This window comes from Peromyscus maniculatus, chromosome 5 (genome assembly GCF_049852395.1).
Source record: "Peromyscus maniculatus bairdii isolate BWxNUB_F1_BW_parent chromosome 5, HU_Pman_BW_mat_3.1, whole genome shotgun sequence".
Taxonomy (NCBI): Eukaryota; Metazoa; Chordata; class Mammalia; order Rodentia; family Cricetidae; genus Peromyscus; species Peromyscus maniculatus.
The window spans coordinates 63,516,013-63,538,413 of record NC_134856.1 but is presented as its reverse complement, the minus strand read 5'-3'; the positions used below and the strand labels follow the sequence as shown (position 1 = coordinate 63,538,413).

The following is a 22,401-nucleotide window of genomic DNA, read 5'->3' as shown; positions in this document are numbered from 1 at the left end:
TTCTACCAACAAGTTAAACCTTTAATAAAACCTTCTTAGCAATAAAAGAGATCCAGCAAGTCATGATTTCTAGTATTATTGCTACTTCCTGTGTCCCTTAAACATACAAAACATTCCCATAATTGGAGTTTCCTGCAAGTCCATTTTTATTAATTGATTGATTCATGACTGAGTAATTATAGGGCTGGGGATGGAACTGCAGGCCTCCCACAACACATCTGCACCCCTCAATTTTGCTTTCCAAGTTCACTAACAGGTAAGTAATCCTAACAGTAGTGCTGAGTTCTGTGTAGGAAAGTGATCCCCCAGGATGCTTGCCCAGCAGCATTGCCCCAAGTCACATCAGAGTCAAAGCGGGCAGCGCTGTGAAGTGCTCTATTCCTTCCTAACCAGGTAACCCTCTCCTAAAGAATGCGGCTGCTAACCTGCTAACAGGTGCAGAGCAGAGGACAGGGAATAAGTACTGGAATCCGACAGTCTGACTTGAATCTCATTTCACTAACCCTCTGTATGAACTTGGCTTCTCTGCCTTACTCTTCTCTTATATAAAATGGGAATAAAGATAGTTCCCACTATTTTATGATTAACAAAGAATATGGGGTACTGAGAAACATTCCTGAAACACAGGAAGACCCTGTAGCTATCACCAACACTATCACTGTCTATAGAAAGTAGAGACGAGAAAACATGAATCCTCCCAGGCTCTATCCAATCTGAGAAAAGAATTTGATACTAATGCAATCCTTTTTACGGGAGAGTTTTTTGTTTTTTAAGATTTATTTATTTATGTGTAAGAGTGCTCTATTTGCATGCATGACTTTATGCCAGAAGAGGGCATCAGACCACACTATAGATGGTTGTGAGCCACCATGAGGGTGCTGGGAACTAAACTCAGGACCTCTGGAAGAGCAGACAGTGCTCTAACTGCTGAGCCATCTCTCCAGCCCAGGTAGAGTTTTAAGAGAGGCAAAAAGGGGTGTGTCTCTGTGAATTCAAGTCCTGCCTGGTCTACACAGCAAGTTCCAGGCTAACCAGGACTACAAATAAGGCATTGTCAAGCAAAAATTAAATAAAAAATAAGTGACAAAAATTTTCAGTTTTAAACTTGGAAGTCAGAACCATTTAATAACTAGTAAGAAACATACAGCAGTATTTTGCTTCTCAGTAGAATTCCCACATAATCAAGAACTAAAAACTCTCTGAATCTTTCTAGAATGGGTAATATGAATTGTAACTGTGAACACTACAAACACTACACTATGGTTTTAGCCTTGGTTTTGCAATTTTGATTTCACATTCCATTTCACTATTCAAATCCAAGAGGTGATTCACTATGTAACGACCTTCTAAAATAGGACTGTATCGGAGATTGGGTGGACTGTACTCCAACTGCCTCATATAGCCACCCCATGTGACAGTTAACAGCATTAACCCCCCCACTCCCCACCCCAAAGATAAGAAGGGCAGCCCCAGGAGGTGACAGAGCTCAGGGCTGCTCTGTTCACTAAGCAGAAGGCCTAGGGCTGAGCAGGCTGCCTGGCTGCAAACGTTCTCTTCTCTCCACCAACATGGAGGCTCCTTCTCTAGCTATGTCTTGTAAAGTCCTTCCAAGCACTAAGTTAACACATGAGAGAAGCCACAGACAGCCATACACATGAAGGCAAACACGAGCAGCAGGAATGCTGAGACACACAAGGTGCAGTAGTGAAGACACAAGTCCACATGCGAGGATAGAAAGTGGAAGGAAATACGAACGGCAACTCAGAGACCAGCTTTACGTCCATAGTTTGGATTCTTGAAATTATTAATAGGACTCTTGTAAATCGGATTTTCTTGCTAAAGTGAAAGAAATAGTTTCTAGTGATTTCATCAGAAAGAAAATTGGTATGTAGTGTGTATAAATACCATAAAATGAAACTCTATTTCTACACTTCTGAAATTTCTAAGTTTTAAAAAAAAACTAACCTAACTGTAGTAAAAGGCACATGACTATTTGTATTTGCAATTTAAGAATACTGACTGAAGACATCAACTCTTTCTTGTGTCAAAATGTGAATAGATAAGGGCCAACATTTGGCCAACCACCTGACTCTATTCTGAAAGCACTGAATTAGCACACACCAGTCAAAGCCTGTGTTTCTATTAAAGTAAGTTTTACAGACATACAATCGGAACAGAACAAAATATACCTTAAGTTCAGGCCAAGTATTTCCAAATGCACAAACACACCTACTGTAGAACTCATCCCAAGAAGGGCCCAAGAGGGCCTTCTGGTCACCCTCCCATCATTCTATCCCCAGAACCACTGATTGGTTGTGTTTCCCAGAAGTCATGTGAAGAGAATCATGTTGGATGCATGTAGTGGGGGTTGGGAGGTTCTTTCTTTAGTTGAGACACTGGTGAAGTCACTTGAGATTCTATTTTACAGTAGACAAATGAGCAGAGTATATCATACCTATTAAAGAACTAAAAACACTGGCCACTACATATGTAGAATATATATCCTCGCCGGGCGTTGGTGGCGCATGCCTTTAATCCCAGCACTCGGGAGGCAGAGCCAGGCGGATCTCTGTGAGTTCGAGGCCAGCCTGGGCTACCAAGTGAGCTCCAGGAAAGGCGCAAAGCTACACAGAGAAACCCTGTCTCGAAAAACCAAAAAAAAAAAAAAAAAAAAAAGAATATATATCCTCATAAATGTTTTACTGCAAGAAGAAGCTTCTAGTTTTCAGCAAATGCAAACTCTCTGAATAATGAACTCTGGGGAATGAAATATTAAAGAGGACTTTAAAGGTCAGTTTCACCGTTAAAGTTACATATACTTCATGAGCCAACCTACTTCTCAGTAGCTGTTTCATAACTTACCGTGTCCCATTTAGCATTCATTTTCTCCTTTTCAAATTTAGCAAATTCTCTTCTGTCATGGATTATCATTAAAAGCTTCCAAATAAGCAGCAAGGCAAGGCCAATGAGAACAATCCCAGCAACCACACCTGCTACAATTGGAATGATGTCAGGACCAGTAGGACAGTCTGCAAATGAAAAGGTTAAAGGTGAGCATACAAGGACTGAGTATACACAAAGTTCTCATGACCACAAAGAGCTTGCTGGGATCTTAAAAAATTAATATTACTAAAAACTCAAGAGACTGCACACTACCCCCAAAACCTATCTAAAAGCTACTAGGTTATAGGACCAGTGTGGTGGAATGTACCTTTAATCTCAAGACACAGGTGGATTTCTATGAGTTTGAGGCCAGCCTGAACTACATAGTGAGACCCTGTCTCAAACAAACAAACAAACAAACTACTAAGGTTCCAACAAGGGAACTTACAAGACAACAGGAAATACAATCATCAAGTCATTTATTTGGGGGTTATAGAATATATTTCCTTCCCTAAAGACTGAAATATTTAAGAATCCTAACAGCATCAAAAATGATGACAAGCTTATATGTAATTAAGAAGATTATGTTCTCTGGGCAGTGGTGGTGCACACCTTTAATCCCAGCACTCGAGAAGCAGAGCCAGGCGGATCTCTGTGAGTTCGAGGCCAGCCTGATCTACAAAGTGAGTTGTCCCCCGCCCACCCACCCCCACAAGAAATATATTTCTTTTTTTTTTTTAAAACTAAAAAGTTGGACAGTTTTTGTAACATTAAGCAGATGCTTATCATATGCTCTAAAATATGTTCACCAAAAAAAAAAAAAAAAAAAAAAACCAAAACTATGCACTAATAATAAAGAATGACAAAGAATCTACAAAGGCTACTAGGAAAAAAAAGGTAAAATGTGCTTAATTTGGGGGAAGTTGAACAAATTCAACATCAGTAACATCTTTAAGAAAACCTCTCCCAATACCTAAAGCTGAATTGAACTCAGATTTAAGTAAGTATCACAACATTGTTGTGTCTATGGACAGATTACGGCATTTAGTGTTTAAGTGCTCCACTCAGGAAACTTCAAACTTGATCTCTGTCCTCCTTAGTTGTTATATAATTAGCTAAATTCTACCTTAAGCTTTTAGAGAGAACTTCCCAACGTAAGCTTAAATAGTAAGAACCCAGGCTGTCTCTGATGTCAGAGGCCAGCAATAAGCCAGCACAGAAGCAAGGCATCTCCCCACTTCACCTGGAGTCTCCACCACATGCACGATGGCTTCGCTGTTGCCATTCACCGAGTAGGTGAAATAGAACCAGCAGTCATCCACGTCCTTCTCCTTGCAGTGGGTCACGGGGTAGACCTGCACCGGCTGGGGCAGCTTGTCTCTGCTTTCCACCTTCGTGAGATTGAAGTGGGAGCACTCCTGCGCACACGTGTCTTTCTTTTCTCCTTTATTGAAGGCTCTGCACTGAACACATTCTCTAAGACAGAAATTGGTACACTTAGCATGTCGTAAGATGTGTTTAGAGTACTTCACAGGCTAAACCAATGGCCACACCGATCTGAGGGCAACGGAAGCTCAGAGGGAATAGAGGCAATGGGTTCCACAAGAGAGCCCCATTTTCAGCAGCCTCAGCCAAGGCCAGCACCATCCTGGGTGGCAAAGCTGCTGTCCAAAAGGAAGGGGCAAATAAGGTGTTCTCCAGACCCACCCTGGACCAAGTCCACTGGCGGCAAAGCACCCAAGAAGCCTCGGCTACAGAGCTGCCTGCAAGCACTTGTCCTCCACTGGCCAAATACAGAACTTCAATAAAGGCCAGTGCCTGTGGAGCCTGGTAACACCAGGCCTTATCAAGGGTTCACCCAACATCTGACCCACAAACCTTACTTCCTATTGGCTACAGACCTGACGTCCACAGCACAGCTGTGGGTGCTGTGCAGATGCCAGGGAGGCCTGCACAGTGGATTCCTTTTGTAAAGACACCCACATGTCCATGACAAACCTGTAACAGGTATCCCCAAGACCACCAACTAGCATACTGCAGACCTGGGGGACAGATGTAAAAATCTATTTGAGCCCTTGGTGGTGTGAAGCATGGGTCCCAGCAGTCCAGCATGGGGAGCTGAGGCAGAGGCATCTCAAGTTCAAGGATAGCCCATGCTCAATAGCAAGGTCTCTCATTCTAAACTGTGTAAATTTTATAAAAAGTATTAACGTGATTCAACATGTTTCAGTGAACAAACCAGCAGTTGAGCTTTATAACAATTATAAGTAAACCGAATCCATTTTCCAAGTCAATGCTAACACTTGGATTTTTCTTACAATAAATTTCCCATTAATAGGTTTAAAAAAAAATGCCAGTCTCCAAAATGATAATTAAATCACAATAAAAAATAAAGGTGGGGCTGGGAAGATGGCTTAGTTCGTAAGGTGTCTGCCTCACAAGCAGGAGGCCCTGAGTTCAGATCACTAGAACCCACATAAAAGGCCAGGCATGAGGGCACACGTTTGTAATTCCAGGGAGGGAAAAAGAGTAGGTGGATTCTTGTCCTAGCCTACTCGACAAAGCTCAGGTAAATGAAAAACCCTGTGGTAAACAAAGGTAGAAGCTCCTGAGAAACAACTACCCAAGGTTGTCTGACTTCCATGTACACACATATACATGTATGTATACCCACCTCCATGGCATAAAATTAAAGTACAGGTAACAAAACTGGACCTATGTCATACATTAAATATGTAACATAAAACCACAATAACTTATGCAATGTATTATTAGTGTAATAGTTTACTAAGGAGAAAAACCTTCCATTCTCCTGAAACAAAGGTAGCAACTAGGCCAGAGAATGCCTCTGTGATAGAGCTCAGAGCTCTATCCCTGCCACTAAAGCTTAAAAATGAACAATAGTAGTGCCAAGTACATAAAGTAACATCACAGGCTCATCATATAGTGACTTCAGATTAAAATCAGAAACAAAAACCCAGCACACCTCACATGACACTTCAGTGTTACACAATCCACACTCACTATGAAGAATTTTTAGGACATAAAAACTGGGCTACAGGAAAAGCAGCAAATGTTCTCCTTGAAGTGTAGTGTGCTGGCACTCTCCTTTGGCTCTTGTGGTACAACAACAGATGCGGGGTCAGCAAAATGAGTGTAACTATGGCAACAGCTAGGCAGTACTTACTTGTGCTCTGCACAGACACCAAGGCACGTCTGACACGTCTCACAGGTTGGCCCTTGAAACTTGGGATCTGTGCACTTACAGGCACCACACTCACAGACGCCCCGGCCATTGCAGATCTGACCATTTGTTGCTACACATGGAGTAGTGTCCAAGGAACAGTCACATGCACTGCCAGTGTAATTGGGATAGCACTCACACACACGACACCTGCAAACACCGTTTCCTGCAACAAAAACATCGTTTTTCAAAATTATGATAAAATGTACCATCGCAATTCTCACACCACAGAGAAAGCAAATCTAATGGAAGGCCTGCCCTAACTGCTGCCCCTTTCTGTGTGTTCACCCGGTGACTCTGGAGATAGCTGACCTCACCAGAGGACCTGCACTGTGTAGCTACTACTGGTGCTTACTCACCCCCACAAATTAAGCCATTGGATCTATCACAGTTGAAGTTATCACACTCGCAGAATTTGCCAGAGTAAATTTCATTTGTATTATCTCTCTTCCTACACACACACTGTCCGCAGACACATTCTCCATTGTTGCTGCAGATTTCTGAGCTGTTCTCTTTCCTGCAGTAAGCGTCCATGTCTTCACTGTTCACTTCATCTGTGCTACATTCACAGTGCCTCCCAACACGCCCCTCATTGCACCTGTGGGAAGATCCAAACACAGTCACATAAAGCAAAATGTAACAATCTCCTCACACTAGCAAAGTATCAGGTAAAGACAGCCACCCCACATATGCAGACATGAGAGAAGTGCACTGTGTTTACACACACATACACATGCATACACACAGCAGCAACTCAAGTTCTTATGGAACGCAGCCTTGGGGAAATTCATCTTCAGCAAGGAACCATTCTAACCAAAATGAAAACACTCTAGCAACAAACAAGCAAGCAAAACATATGGAAAAGTAAAACAACTCATTTTTCAGGAAATAAGGTTCTTTGTATACTAGCTGGCTTTGAACCCAAGAGATCTGCCTGCCTCTGCCTCCCCGTGCTGGGATTAAAAGTATAACATCACTACGCCCTGCCTAAAAAGACCTTAATTACTCAAATAAGATATATACAATACAGAAAAATACAATATTTACATTATTAGTTAATGGGCAACTAAAAATTGATGGTAGCCAGACTATGGTTGCACACACCTTTAATTCCAGCACTGGGGCAGGGGGGGGGGGAAGCAGGCAGATCTCTGTGAATTCAAGGCCAGCCTGGTCTACAAAACAAGTTCCGGGATAGCCCAGGCTGTTACACAGAGAAACCCCTTCTGGTGGGGGGGGAGGGGGGCGCAACTTAAAACTGATAGCTGTTCATTTTTCTTGGGCCAATAATCAAAACCACAGTGATGTAGGACTGACATTTAGATTTAAATGTTCTATTATTTTAAAGAAAAGGCTGTATTATGAACACAGTTTAATTTTTAATTTAAAAAGTGGCCAAGGGGGCTGGTGAGAGGGCTCAGGGGATAAAGGTACTTGCCACCAAATCTGACAACCTGAATTCAATCCCTGGGGTTGACATGGTAGATGGACGACCAACTCCCAAAACTGTCTTCACCTCCACAAGCCTGCCATGACATGTGGGTGTGTATACACACACACACACACACACACACACACACACACACACACACACACAAATAAATAAATGTACACTTTTTAAGTACTGTTTTCTCCTTATCCCAGCAATACAAAATTAATGCAGTACAAGGTAAACATTGCTTTTCCTTGCTAACTAATTCATAGACAAAACTGTCAGTTACACTGGCAGTATTGGCTTCTGCCTATAACCTAAGTATTAAGACAGTGGAATCATAGACTTGGGGTCATCCTAGGCTACAAAGCAAGATCCTTTCTCAAAGTAAAACAGAATTTAAAAAGAAAGTCGCCCCTACCAGTTTCACCGTTTCTAGGAAACATATTCCTGTCTTTTTTTTTTTTTCCCCATGTGTGTTTTGCTGCAGAGAACTGGGGCTGCCATCAGGAAAGCAAAGCCCAAAGGCTGCCCTGAGAATCTGGGACACACGGCTTCCCCAGCTAAAGCTTCACTGTGGAGAACAGAGAGAGCCTAGTTTTTTTTTTTTTTTTTTTTTTTTTTTTTTTTTTTTTTTTTTTTTTTTTTGGTTTTTCGAGACAGGGTTTCTCTGTGTAGCTTTGCGCCTTTCCTGGATCTCGCTCTGTAGACCAGGCTGGCCTCGAACTCACAAAGATCCGCCTGGCTCTGCCTCCCGAGTGCTGGGATTAAAGGCGTGCGCCACCACCGCCCGGCCGAGAGCCTAGTTTTATGATCTGATTTTCTACAGGCTCCCCAGTCAGGCTGCCTAGAATGTGTGTGTCCTGCTGCAGCAAGGCCGCACTCACCTGCAGGCTCCACACTCGAATGTCCCGTTCCCCTCGTGGCACTTGGGACTTGCTGGGATGCCATGGCTTTGGCAATCGCACTTGCAGATGAACTGAAGAATAACCTCTACTTCTTCAGTGAAGCCCAGAGGCTTAATTTTAATGGTTTCAGACTCCTTATTTGGACATTTATTTGCAGTTATACTTATTTCAAACTGAACCTTAAAGGGGAAAAAATTAGATTAACAAACTTAACAATGAATATAAAAAATATTTCAAAAACTGTTTAATTTTTCTCATATACAAAATTAATTTTTTTAACTTTGTAAGATTAATTTATGTGTATGGTGTTTTGCCCACATGCGTATCTGGCACCATGTACATACAGTGCCCACAGAGGTCAGAAGAGGGCATCAGATCCCCTGGAACTGGAGTTATAGGTGGCTGTGAGCCACCATGACCATATCCATGCTGGGGATCAAACCCTGGTTTTCTGCAAGAACAACCAATGCTCTTAACCACAGAGCCATCTCTCCAGCCCCGAAATTAAATCTTTTTACACATATCTTTTCTTTTCACAGAAAATGCTTACACAACATACCTCATCTCCAATGGAGATGTTGGAGCACTTTCGTCCATTTTCTCCTGTCCCGTTCACCCCATTCTTGCAGTAGGATTTGTAATTTACTGTTACTCCTTCTGGCAACTTGCTGTTTTCCAGAATGACTTCTGAAGAAAGGGACTAAAAGAAAGACTAACCATGAACAGGGAGGTAAAATAAACTATGACTTGAATACACACGAAGAAACCAATGGATGGAATGAGATGTCATAAAAATACTATTGTTTCAATACAATTCAATCTAACAGGGTGTTAGAAGATCTAAAGTAACTGACTCCAAAATAATGTAGACAATGTAAAAGTGTTTCTTTTTATTATTCAGCTAAAATTCGAATGATGTCAGAGCAAATGGCCTGATTATGAGGAATCCTAAGAACACAGAACACAAGCTTGCTGTGTTCACAGTCTCGCACAGCTATCCACAGCTTTCCTCTGGCCTACCCCTTCCAGCTAACTAGAGACCAGACAACAGAACACACAAGTTTACTGGGGACCACTCTTATCTAGTCACCTGGTACAGCCCCTAGAGCCTGAAGAATTGGAGATTAGCTCCATGCTCATCAATGCCCAGCAGCCCAGGCCCTGGGCTTGGTTCTCAGCACTACAAAGATAAAATCTGGCCACAGCCGACAAGCCAGAGTGCAGCCAGTGCTTCTTTACAAGAGCAGACATCTCAGGACAGTGAGCAGTGAGGAAAACAACCTCTCAAGACAGACAAAGGCTGGAATGGGAGGATGTGAAACAACTAAAATCTTCTGTCTTTGCCAACCCCCTCTGAGTCAAGTCTTTCCAAAATGTCTTGGCACGCTAGGCACGAAAGCCGGGAATGATGGAACACACCTGGGAGGTGGAGGCAGAAACATCACAAGTTCAGATCCTGAGGAGTCATAGCAGCCTGGGCCACATGATACTGTCTCAAAAAAATTCTAGGGCTGGCAAGATGGATCAGAGTGTAAAAGGTCGCAAGCTTGCGACCTCAGTTTGATCCCAAATCCACATGGTAGCAGAGAACTAACTCGCACAAGTTATCCTGTGACCTACACACACACACACACACACACACACACACACACACACACGTGTGAGCGCACGTCCTCTCTCCCTCCCCCCTCCCTCCCTCTATCTATCTATCTAGGTCAAAAAAATTTTTAATCTAAATTTAACCTACCAAAGACTGGACACCTAGGAAATGTGCATATAGTGCATAACAGTCACCACAAAACTCCAGGTGCCTGTGGGTCATTTTAAATGACCACTGCTGGTACTTACTGGGAATCATCACAGGCATTCTGACTTAAGCTCCCAAATGGAGAGAATTCTGCTAGTTTGAGTCCCCAAATGGTATGCCTACGTATGTACATACATACGAGAGTGTATGACTACTACTAAAAAAAGAAAAGCATGTCCTTTGAGTTTGTCTTTTGAAAAAGAAGTAAAAAAAATCCTTCTCAGGCATCATCCATCAAAAAAGGAGAATTCAGCCAGGCACAGTGGTACACGTCTTTCATCCCAGCACTTGGGAGGCAGAAGCAGGTGGATCGCTGTGAGTTCAAAGCCAGTTTGGGCTACATAGTGAACTTCAAGTCAGCCAGGGCTATATACAAAGACCCTATCTGGGCGGGGTGGGGGTGGGGGGCTGTGTACATCAAAATAGTTGTGTTTTACTCTTGTTCCAACTAGGAGATAAATGGCCTAAACAAGAACTTGGAAATTACCCATAGCCTTTACCTAAATATTATTGTTTTGTTTAAATTACGCTTTCATAAGACTAAGACAATATCAAGTTTTTTCCTCCAGGCATGGGATTTAAACCACGTTTTGCCCTGCCCCTTCAGCTTGCTGCAGTATGTATACAGGTGTTTCCTTAGGCACGGTGTGATGCTGCCAGCGTTTAGAGTACACTCACATTGTAGGCATCAATGATCAGCTGGATCACGTTACTGGAGTTTCCAGACAGTGTACCCACTGCTGACTTAGGAATCAAATTCTTCAATTCCTACAATTAAACATAAATATTATTTACTCAACCAAGTAGAATCCACTGAAAAGTAACAATTCTTTTGACACCTTGGGTCTCTATTCATTTCCTAAGCATCTTTCAAAGTCAAATCAAAAAAAGGTAACAATCCTAATAATATGAGATTAAAATGAACATAAACAATGTTTGTCAAATATAGTCTGGCTACCTGGTAGCATTTTCCTACATTTCAAAGACATAATTCTGCTACTAATAACTAAACAATAGGGAAGATCTAGAACTTTCATTCTTTTTACCTTGTAAACAGGCTGAAACTCTTCAGTAACTGCAAAGATTGTCTGAATGTTATTTTCGCTTAGTTTCTGGACAAGGTGAGCAATTGAGGGGTAATCCTAAGGAATCAAGTAACATAATTTAGTATATAAATACACTGTATAATCAGTGACAGCCCAGGCTGGATTCCCAACTGCTAAGATTACAGTATTTGAGTTGATATGCATTCATAACCAAATCACTCACATACAACTACTTTTAAGTAAGAATATCAAACATCAAATATCAAATAATTGCTGCGCTGGGTCGCGTGTACATTTAAGTTCCTCTCTTTTATGTATGTTTGAGTACTTCCATGTTTTAAGAGATTGTATATAATTTATTTTTATGTTCATTGGTATTTTGCCTGCATGTATGTATGGGGTGGGGGGCAGGCAGAGCCTGCAACTGGAGTTACAGACAAGTGTGAGCTACCATGTAGGTGCTAGTAATTGAACCAGGGTCCTCTACAAGAGCGGCCAGTGCACTTAACTGCTGAGCCATCTCTCCAGACCCACTTTAAGAGGTTTTAAATGTGAGACAATCTATGTACATTAAATGTGAGGACGGTGAAGTTAACGAAAAATAAAGGATTCTGTTATCTAGCACTTAAGACCAAGATTCACCAATACTGGATTACTCCTAGACCATGGGTGATTTGTCTGTATCTACTTCCAATGAAAGCCAGAGTGCATATTTTTAAGTGATATACATAAGATATAGAGGGTAAGCCTACTTAAAATGTACACTTAGAAACATGACCAGGAACTTGACAAATGATGTATGCAAATGAGGAACCAGATGGGTCTCAGCACCCCTGCCACCCAGACAGAACAGCACACTGCCAGAGTTTCACAAACAGCAGTGCAGCTCTCCCGGCAGTCAGCAGGGCCCACACTTGCCAAAATAAGAAAGCTGCAAACCCACTGTCCCACATGCTCAGTATTACACACTAAAATCCACCAGAGCCCACTCACTAGGTGAGGGCTTCAGTACTTACATAGTAATGGCTCATTGTGTATACGTTATTTTCCAGGTGACACTGTCCATCGTTTGGTAAAACAATACCACCAAGTTTCCCATCTCCAGCAAAGTGAAACCCGGCATCCGTGGAAAACACCAGCAGTCGTGTTACATTCCTCCAGCCAATCAGTGACTAAAACAAGAAGAGGTCAACCGTCAACACTGCTCACAGTAACTCAACATAAATCCTTTCAGCTGCACTGCACTTTTAACCTAATTCTGTATCACTGTCTTTCTCGTCCATGCTAATGTTGCGATCAGAGCAGAGCCTACGCAATCCTCCTCCAGCACTTCATAGCTGCCTCTTGCTGGTCATTCATCATGACATCTCAGTTCAGAGCCTGCCTTTAGGGGGAACTGAGTATGTGATGAATTTACACAGAGAGACAGAGTCCACACCTGCCGGTCCCGTCTCCGCCCACCCTGATGTGCGCCCCTGCTGCCTACTATACCGTATGATTCCTTTACCGGCCCTCTCCTCTACACTAGGCTTTACTGAAACATGCTTTCATGCAACCCATGCTAGCCTCAAACTTACTACTTAGCTGAGGATGGCCTTGAACTTTCAACCCCCCCCCTACCCCTAACTCCCGAGTGCTGGGGTTGCAGACTTATGCAACCATGCCTACCTTCCTTTTCTTACTGCGGGAAAATCTGTTAAAGAACTTGACCTGCTATACATCTCTTCATTCTAGCTCATGAAATCAGTTCATTTATGTAATTTCACTAGCTTATTCAACAAATAATGTAAGTAATATGAAAATCCTCTTCTATTATGGGAAAATACATTTTTTTCCTAAATTTAAACTGACTCAATACGTTTGTAAATTCTTTGAAGGTAGAAATTAAGTTTCTTTTTTCTTCCTTCTTTTTCTTAATTGTTGTTTTTTGTTTGTCTGTTCGTTTGTTTGAGACAGGGTTCTCTGTGTAGCCCTGGCTGTCCTGGTCTGTAGACCAGGCTGGCCTCTGACTCACAGAGATCCACCTGCCTCTGCCTCCTGAGTGCTGGGATTAAAGGCAGAAACTTCCAAAGGCAGGCTACCTGCTCTGTCCCTGAAGTACAACAACTGCAGAAACAGCAGCAGCCGGAGTGGGAGTGGCGTGGGCACTAGTTTCATCCTGTTAGTTAAAGCAGAGGCAGCCCAGAAAATGTTTACCAACAAAGAAAGCTTTTGAGAGAGGATACGTGGAATACTACTTCTTTAAACTACAAGCACTCCACAGACAAGTCCAAAGTAAAGACAGTGGTCAGTTACGTGCTGAGTGTCTCTGCGGACTTCACCTAGATCACTGCAATGGTATCTTACCACTGTCCTATGAGCTGTCGTGATCCTTTCCAGAAGACACAGCTCCAATGACACCAAGTCACTGCCTGGGAGCAGGAAGGACAGAAAAATCCTCCCTCCACACTCCCACAGTGCTTTACTTACTATCTGGGATACCCACACTCCCCCTTTACTACAGTAAAGTACTCCAGACTAGCTTTCTTGACGTAACAATGCTTCCTACTCTTGGTCTCAGTTCTCATTAAGAGATCACTGAGGGTCTGGAGTGGTAGAGCACACCTGTAAACCCAGGACTCAGGCAGCAGAGACAAACACATCTCTACAAGTTCAAGGGTAGCCTGGGTTACACAGCAAGACCATGTCTCAAAAAAACAAAACAAAATCAATCAAAAATACCCATGGATGTAAATAGTGGTCCCTAGTCCAATAGAAAATAGGCTTACTAACCCTGAAAACCTTACAAGTAAACCACAAACATTTCATTTCTCCTTTTATTACAAGCATACGCTGTCATATAGCTCAATCAGGCCTTTGAAAGTTCTTTCCTTTTATTATTAAGACAGAAGAGGAAGATGTCTCAAAGGCAAAAGCAGAGCACAAAACTGCCCTGAGGAACATGGTGTGATGCACTATTCCACACAGCATGTTCAGTGCATAGTGCCACCCAAGGCAATATCAGTGACATCTCCAGTACGGAGCCACCAAGTTAGGACACCTCAGCCTCTTCCAAAAACCCAATCAGCTAAAGTCTATGCTCCAGTTTTGAATTATGCTCCAGTTTTGAATGAATAAAATACTGGCCTTGAAAGCTCCTTAGGAGTGAACTCCTACCTGGCACAAACAGAGATGCACTGATTAGGGAGAGCCGAGAAAGCAGCAGCGGAGGGGAACCTAAAAGACTGACAGCAGTACCCCAGGGCGATCGTGTAACAGCAGCTTAAGGTCATTCTGTTCTAACTTTTCACCACTGGTGAAAACACACTTAAATCTCAGTAGAGAATGCCAACAGTCCCCTGTAGAAAACACTTACTCCACACACGGCAACCTGCATGATTGCATCAAAACCACCTTCTGGAGAGTCCAAGTTTCCAGATATGCGCTGCTGACCGACCAGTTTATTGAAATACTCTCCTCTGTCAGTAAGACTGAGCACATTCTTGTAGCTAAATGGGCTGGTGCAGTTCTGTTCACTTGTGCAAGGGTTTCTGAGCTTTGCTGGGGTTGTACTAATATACGGCATCACAGTTTTCTCCACAAATGAGCCAAAGCCTAGAGAAAAGAATGCACTTGGATAGGTGAATGGGCAGACAAACTCACAACACTTTTAATTGATGTTTATTTATTTATTTAAGGGGAGGACGCGCACACAAAGACCACAATGCACGTCTGGAGGTTAGAGGACAACTTGCAGGAGTTAGTTTAGAGACTGAACTCAGTCACCAGGCTTGGAGGCAGGGCCTTTAACCACTGAGCCATTTGACAAGTCTAAACACACATCTTTTTCTAAAGCCCGGGATGGAGGCTGCAAAGACTGTGCCATGGGCAGGAGCTCGTGCTGAAGCAGCACGAGGATGAGATCAGATCCAGCACCCAGTAAAAGGCCAGGTGCGGTCACACACACCTGCACCCCAGCACTGCTGCAGAAGAGGTAGGAAGAATACAGGCCACCAACCTAACTTAGCAGTGATAAACCATGTCTCATGGACATGAGACAGACAGTGATAGAGCAAGACACTCAACATCCTGCTCCGTATACATGCAGAAGCCTACACACACACACACACACACACACACACACACACAGACAAACTATGTTCCAAACATTCCTACCAATTCGGAAGTCTGAGGTAATCCTCCTCATTTCATTCATCAGATCTGTCCCAAGACTCTTCACATTCTCCAGATCATCTTTCATAGAGTAGGAGAGATCCATAAGGTAGTAGAGATCAATGGGGTAGTCTTCAGCCCTCTTGAATTTTAATGTAAACTTCTGTGGTTCTCCTAATTAAACAGATTCAAAATTGAGATTAGGTAGCCAGTAATCAAAATCAATTAGAAAAATAGTTAAGTCCAGTTTACATGTTCAGAACTGGTCCCTAAGAATTCTGTTAGAGCCTCAACAGGCACACACTTGATTTCATTTAACAAACTACTTAAAACACCAAGACTTGGGAGGAAAAATGAATGCAACACCCCCTACCAGTAACCCGTAAGACACTAATAATTCTGCTACAGCTTAGATCTGCCCATGTGTTGGCACCAACAGGAGGCAGTTCGAAGTTTGAGAGGTGGGGACCAGCAGGAAGTTTGGGTTACAGTGATGTGCGCTGGAGTCTACAAGACCTCCTCGCTGTAGTATCACCTCCCAGATGCCTCACCACAACATATCTATCACCTCAACACGAGCTTAGCACCAGGCCACTCCCCTAGATGGAAACTTCTAAAACTATGGGCCCAAACAAGCTTTTTCTTCTTACAAGTTATTTCAAGTAGTTGTTACTGTAATCACAAGCTGATCCAAACACAAATTTATGAGGAAAGCAGAACACCATAAACACTGGCAGAATGAAAGCAAAGCACACTATAGAGTCCAATAGACAGGTAGAAATTAAAATTAGGAGCGGGTGTTCTCTGTGTAAAAAGACACTGTTAATGTTAGGTGAATAACAATCTAGTTTTTTCTTTTTTGGGGGGGCAGGGGTTTCAAGACAGGGTTTCTCTGTGTAGTTTTGGTGCCTGTTCTGGATCATCGCTCTGTGGACCAGGCCTGCCTCTGCCACCCAAGTGCTGGGATTAAAGGCGTGAAGCCCCCGATGCTCGGTTCACAATCTAGTTTGACTTTAGAGTTATAAAAATAAGTTACAGGGGCCAGGTGGTAGTGGCGCACGCCTTTAGTCCCAGCACTCAGAAGGTAGAGCCAGGTGGATCTCTGTGAGTTCAAGGTCAGCCTAGTCTACAAAGCGAACCAAAACTACACAGAGAAACCCTGTCAGAAAGAAAGAGAGAGAGAGAGAGAGAGAGAAATAAGTGACGGTAAAGAGGTTAGTTAGAAACTACAGGAAGGTCAACTGCAGGAGACGAAGGAAGGGGAGAGGTAAAAGACGTTCCATGTTCCTCACTCACAAGCACAGAGCTGAGGCAGTTAGTGGGGGAGCATCTGTCCAGCACCTGAGAGGCCCCAAGCTCTCTCTCCAGCACACAAACAAACACAGCCATGGGAGAAAATGAAGGCTTGGGTGCAGAGATCAGTCTGTCTGGGTGAAAATCTACTAGTCTTTTCTCCACGGTCTGCTGGCAGGCAGCTGGAAGGGGGTGCAGAGCTGAGCTGAAAAGCCTGTGTTGTTGCAGACTATGAATGAGTTTCAAGGACTTGAGAGGAAAACCAACTCTTAAGTGAAATGCAGAGGGATGAAGAAGAGAAAACACAAAAAGGAATCTGGAAGCCATGGAAGGAACTGAGAAAAACAAGGAGCAACACCCTGAGCAACTGAGGTCCAAGCACAGAGCCTCTTTCAAGTACCCCATAGTGTAGAAAGGTTTGAAAGGAATAATGATGTGGGGGGAGCTGAAGAGAGGGCTCAGAGGTTAAGAGCACTGACTGTTCTTCCAGAGGTCCTGAGTTCAATTCCCAGCACCACATGGTAGCTCACAACCATCTGTAGTGAGATCTGGTGCCTTCTTCTGGCCTGCAAAGATACTTGCAGGCAGAACACTGTATACATAATAAATAAATCTTAAAAAAAAAAAAAATGATGATGTGGGGCTGGAGATGGTTCAGAAGTTCAGAGTACTTGCTGCTCTTGCAGAGGACTCAGGTTTGTCCCCCAGCACCCATATGGTGGCTCACAACCACCCCTAACTCCAGTTCCATGGGACCTGATGATTTCTTCCTACCTCCACAGGCACCAGGCACACACATGGTACACATATATATTTTCATACAGGCAAAAACAAACATCTAAAAAACGTTTTAAAGTAATAATGATGGCCGGGCTGTGGTGGCGCACACCTTTAATCCCAGCACTCGGGAGGCAGAGCCAGGCGGATCTCTGTGAGTTCGAGGCCAGCCTGGGCTACCAAGTGAGTTCCAGTAAAAGGCGCAAAACTATACAGAGAAACCCTGTCTTGAAAAACAAAAACAAAACAAAAAAAAAACACAACAACAATAAGAAACAAAAACAAACAAACAAGCAAACAAAAAGGTTATGTCTGCTAAAACTTTAACTTGTATCATCTCTTAGACTGGAGGAAAGGCTTGTATGAAGTTGCTATGGAGACTCAAGTGGGGATGGAGGTACCTGAGCGCAACTTCAGAAGTAGCTGCTGTGGTTGGATCTGAGTTATGTCCTCTGGCCGGAGCTTCTCTGCCATTCCTTTGCTGCGGTTGGTGACATTTTTATTTTTCTTTATCGTTTGGGAGCCTCTTGGGTTTTCTATGTCACTTGGTTGGCAGCCCTTCTTTTTTAAAGCTTCTAAATCATCACAACGTGCAGAAGTAGGCATCCCTTCTTGTAAAAATGTCTAAATGACATGTAAAATACTGACATCAGCAAAAAGTAACAACCATTTTGACATAATTATTATTGCATGTAAACAAATTACAAAAATTGTTCATTTCTAGCTTTTTAACAAGATTTTCCCTTTATCCACATCATAGTAAGTGCTTTTATACAAAACCAAGTAAAATCAACTCTGAGAAAGGACTATCTTTCCCCAGACTAAGTCCCCCCTTTCAAGTTCAGAGTGTGTCATCACTAACCAACAATACCCTTCAGTTCTCAGGCTCAGCTTCGAAGGCCCTCTTATAGATGAGCCCAGACACCAGGCAGACTCTTTTCTAAAACTTTCTCTTAGAAAAGTCCTCAGAAGGTCTTTCGTATTATGTACTACCTTCTCAGTAGAGCATTAAACAACTAGGTATTTAGGAAAAGCACATTAGCCTAAATATACCCCTATCAATAATGGGTGTGTGTGTGTGTGTGCACGCGCGTGCGTGCATGTGTGTGTGTGTGTAGAAAATATAGCACAAATTTTCCTGATTGAATTTTTTTTTTTTTTTTTAAGGAGATGGGGTTTCTCCTGTAGTTTGTCCTAGAACTCACTCTATAGACCAGGCTGTCCTGGAACTCAGAGATCCGCCTCCCCCTGCCTCCCAAGTGCTAGTATTAAAGGTGTGCCACCACTGCCTGGCTGAACATTTTTTAACTGCTGGCTATTAAATGGGCTTTTTTATTGCTTTTCTTAACTTTTATTTTACTCGTAAAGGAGTTTTGCCTGCCTGTGCATCTCTGCATTGTAGTGCCCACATAGGCCAGAAGAAGGTGTCACATCTGCTGGTACTGAAGTTACACATGGACTGTAAACCACCATGTGAATGCTGAGAATAGTCTGTCTTCTGGAAGAGCAGGTAGCGCTCTTCTCCAGGGCTCTCTCCAGACTTTTATGTTTGACCTTGAACTCGTTTAAATTAAAGGTCCTGACACTTTACGACTGAATACACAAAACCTACGGTGGGGACTAGGGAGGTAGGTGGCTTAGTGGGTAAAGAGCTTGCTCTGCAAACATGAGGACCTGAGTTCTGATCCCAGCACCCACACAAGAGCAGCACAAGGCAGTGGACACCTGTGACCCTGGCTCCCAACAGTGGAGCACAGAACAGTGGGTTCTCTGACCCACTGTCTGGGACCCCGTGTTCAGCCAGTCTAGCTCCAACAGCAAGCTCCGGGTTCAGAAAGAGATCTTGTCACTAAAAAATAAGCTGGAAAGGGGAAGACACCCTGCTGTTTCCTCTCACCTCTAATGCAAACACCTATGTGACACAAGACAAATGTAACATAGCAAGAGCGTTTATACAAATATAGAGACCCCTGGAAGGGCATGACCAGGGCCAAGGGGTCAAAACTGAAATACATTATTTCAAACCTCAAAATCCAACACAGTACAAGCTCCTAGGGAATTCTTCATTTCCAAGTATTTAGCCAATCCAGGGAGCCTCATAAAACCCAAATAAAATTCCACTGAACACTTTCCACAAGAACCTTAATAATTGAGAAGTTATGCCCCAGATTTCAGAAGCTAAAGTATGCAACTTTGGTTAGGTAAGTTTCAACTACAGATAAACTTGGGCCCATAAAATGGATGCTGATGTTGTCAGTAGCTGCCCGATCAAGAGAAACTGTGACGTGAACCTGTCTCTTTTGATCCACCATTTCTAACCGCAACAATTGGTAAAGCATGAGTTATGTTCCTCATTTTCTGGAGAAGGAAGGCAAGAGCTTCCGTTAGCCTTTCCTAAATGTCCCCAACTTCACCCCCAGCATACCATTCTGAAATAAAACAAAAACTTCTCATTTTATCTTTCACTTTGTCACATCATCATGTCGTATCTGACATTTGATCAGTTAGGCCTTTTGGGTCCAAACACCGGCATGAAGACATACACAATGACCCTAGCATAACCTAAAACTGACTCACTGTAGTTTTAGTAAGCTTTCTTTAAGGGATCACATCAGGCAAAGTACAAAAATCTTTAAAGGAAATAAATGCAAATCCGAAAATCCTGGACTCAGATTTGCATTTATTTCCTTTCACTGAGGCTACGTCATTCCCAGTCAGCTCTCTCTGCCTCATACTATGGATCAAGATGTGAACTCTCAGCCACCACTCCAGTGCCTTCGAGCCCCAAGTTAAATGTTTGTTTTATAAGTTGCCTTGATCGTGGCGTTTTGTCACAGCAATAGAAAATTAGCAGTGTCTAGTGGGTATTGTGTCAAACAGCACAGTTCTGACCACTACACACTACTCAATAAATGTTGTTTCAAATGTTTATCTTATCAAGTACTTCCCAACGATAAGGCTCTGAATGTGAGACTCAAAAATCAGAGAAGAAATCAAACAGTAGCAGAAACCTTACCGTATTTGTACACCACCCACAATTTGGCCCTGCTTGTATACATTCTCCACAAGATTTGGCATTTGCTTTTAAACATCTATTTTTATCTGTAAAAAAAAAAAAGGGCAACTTTAACATTTCAAATAAAAAAAAAGAATAGATCACAATGAAAGACAGAGACAGACGATATGCAGATAAATATATGTGTTAAATATGAACACTCAGTCTAGTTACTAAGCTATAGTAGCCTAGTCCAAAGAAAACCTAATGGTCTGGGATTCCCTTGACACTGAGAGTCACAAAAGGGCAGTCACTTTGTCTTTTGTATGACAGACTAGGAACCATTAGCCTAGCTGAATACCAGTGGATCATTCTGTTGAATTTCAGCCTCTATCATTCTGAATAGCTATAGATGTTCTGGTATTCTTACACCTAGGTCAGATTTCATCTATTCCTACTACTTACAATCCCACACCCATAAGTATCTTCTGGGCTTCCACTCCACTTTTAGCATGTAAATAACTCAGAGTCCATATTCATCCAATACAAAACCTGCTGTGGGATATCTTTCTGTATGCTGTGAATATGTGTGGCTCCCACTGGATAATAAATAAAGCTGTTTTGGCCTATGGCAAGAAAGTCTACAGCCAGGCAGGAAATCCAAGCAAAGACACAGAAAGAAGGGCGGAGTTGGGAGAGACTCGAGCCACCGCCCTAACTAACAGATGCTAGCAGACCAGTAATGCCACGGCCACATGGCAAAACATAGATTAATAGGAATGGGTTGAATGACGTTAAAAGAGCTAATTAATAAGCCTAAGCCATAGGCCATACGATTTGTAATTAATATAAGCCTCTGACTGATTATTTTATAAGTGGCTGTGGGACCACGGGGCCAGGTGGGACTGGAGAAACTCCAGCTACAAATCTTCTTGAGTTTGCATTTCTTTGATTCAATCTAGACTGGCACACCTTTCTTGTAGTAAACACTAGTAGGACTGTCTCCAGTTTATCTTTTCTGATTAGAATACAAACTATGCTTGAATTAAAAACAAATTTAGAGATCTCCCACAATCAACTCACTAAAAGAAAATTCCTCTAATAATTTTTTTAGGTGTGGTCCTTGGGATACAGGTTTTGGGTGGTTGTAGATTTTCTGTATCCAATGTATCAAGTTTCCTATTCAGTATCTTTCATCATTTTCACATGTCCATCCTGAGGTCAGACCATTCTAATTATTCTATTTACTATGCTTTTTTGAGATTTAGACAGTAGAACCAAGCATCCATTATTCCAGATGTAGATGGTCATGATTGCCAGAGAAATGCAAAATGTCTTCAGCTTGCCCCCTGCTCTTATAGATATGCTAACACTACTCAAGACTTCTTGATCACAAAATAAAAGAGTATCTTCTAGAAAGTAAACTGCTCCTGGCTTTTCTTTTCTTTCTTTTTTTTTTTTTTTCCCTGCCTGCTCAGAACCTAGAGCTTTGACTGAACTATATCCCCAACCCTGTGAGGGGGAGTGGCTGTGTCTGGCCCAGGCTAGCCTAAAACTCATGATCCTCCTGACGGTCTCTGCTTCCCAAGTGCTGGGATTACAGGCATATGCCCCTATGCCCCATCTAGTTTCAGTGTTTAAGATGCCAATGGACACTCACTTCATAATCCACCACTGTCCATGTTTATCTTATTTGCTAATGAATATATTACATGCCTCTGCCTTCATTCTGGCCCCCTCAGCACTCTCACGTTCTCCCAAGTGTTGTTGTGTGTATGACATGCTGTCATCTGGGATCTCACTATCCTCACAGTGAAGTGAGGGGTGATTAAGTGATGGTGAAAACCCCTACAGACCCCTTGGA

General features: G+C 42.6%; 1 protein-coding gene across 2 annotated transcripts in view; it reads right to left on the bottom strand.

The window, feature by feature from the left end:
- Itgb1 (integrin subunit beta 1) overlaps positions 1-22,401 on the bottom strand; it is a 45,324-nt gene that overhangs the window by 4,549 nt on the left and 18,374 nt on the right. Inside the window, exons 3-16 of one of the 2 annotated variants that reach the window (XM_006982513.4) lie at positions 20,559-20,644; positions 17,944-18,166; positions 15,476-15,646; positions 14,676-14,914; positions 12,337-12,492; positions 11,321-11,416; positions 10,953-11,042; positions 9,027-9,167; positions 8,447-8,646; positions 6,487-6,725; positions 6,071-6,293; positions 4,127-4,359; positions 2,863-3,029; positions 1,756-1,836 (exon numbers count right to left, since the gene is read on the bottom strand). In XM_006982513.4, coding sequence (XP_006982575.1) covers positions 1,762-1,836; positions 2,863-3,029; positions 4,127-4,359; positions 6,071-6,293; positions 6,487-6,725; positions 8,447-8,646; positions 9,027-9,167; positions 10,953-11,042; positions 11,321-11,416; positions 12,337-12,492; positions 14,676-14,914; positions 15,476-15,646; positions 17,944-18,166; positions 20,559-20,644 — 2,339 coding nt within the window. In that variant the 3' untranslated portion in view covers positions 1,756-1,761. The remainder of the gene's footprint in view (positions 1-1,755; positions 1,837-2,862; positions 3,030-4,126; positions 4,360-6,070; positions 6,294-6,486; positions 6,726-8,446; positions 8,647-9,026; positions 9,168-10,952; positions 11,043-11,320; positions 11,417-12,336; positions 12,493-14,675; positions 14,915-15,475; positions 15,647-17,943; positions 18,167-20,558; positions 20,645-22,401) is intronic. The other variant, XM_006982514.4, reaches the window with a different exon arrangement.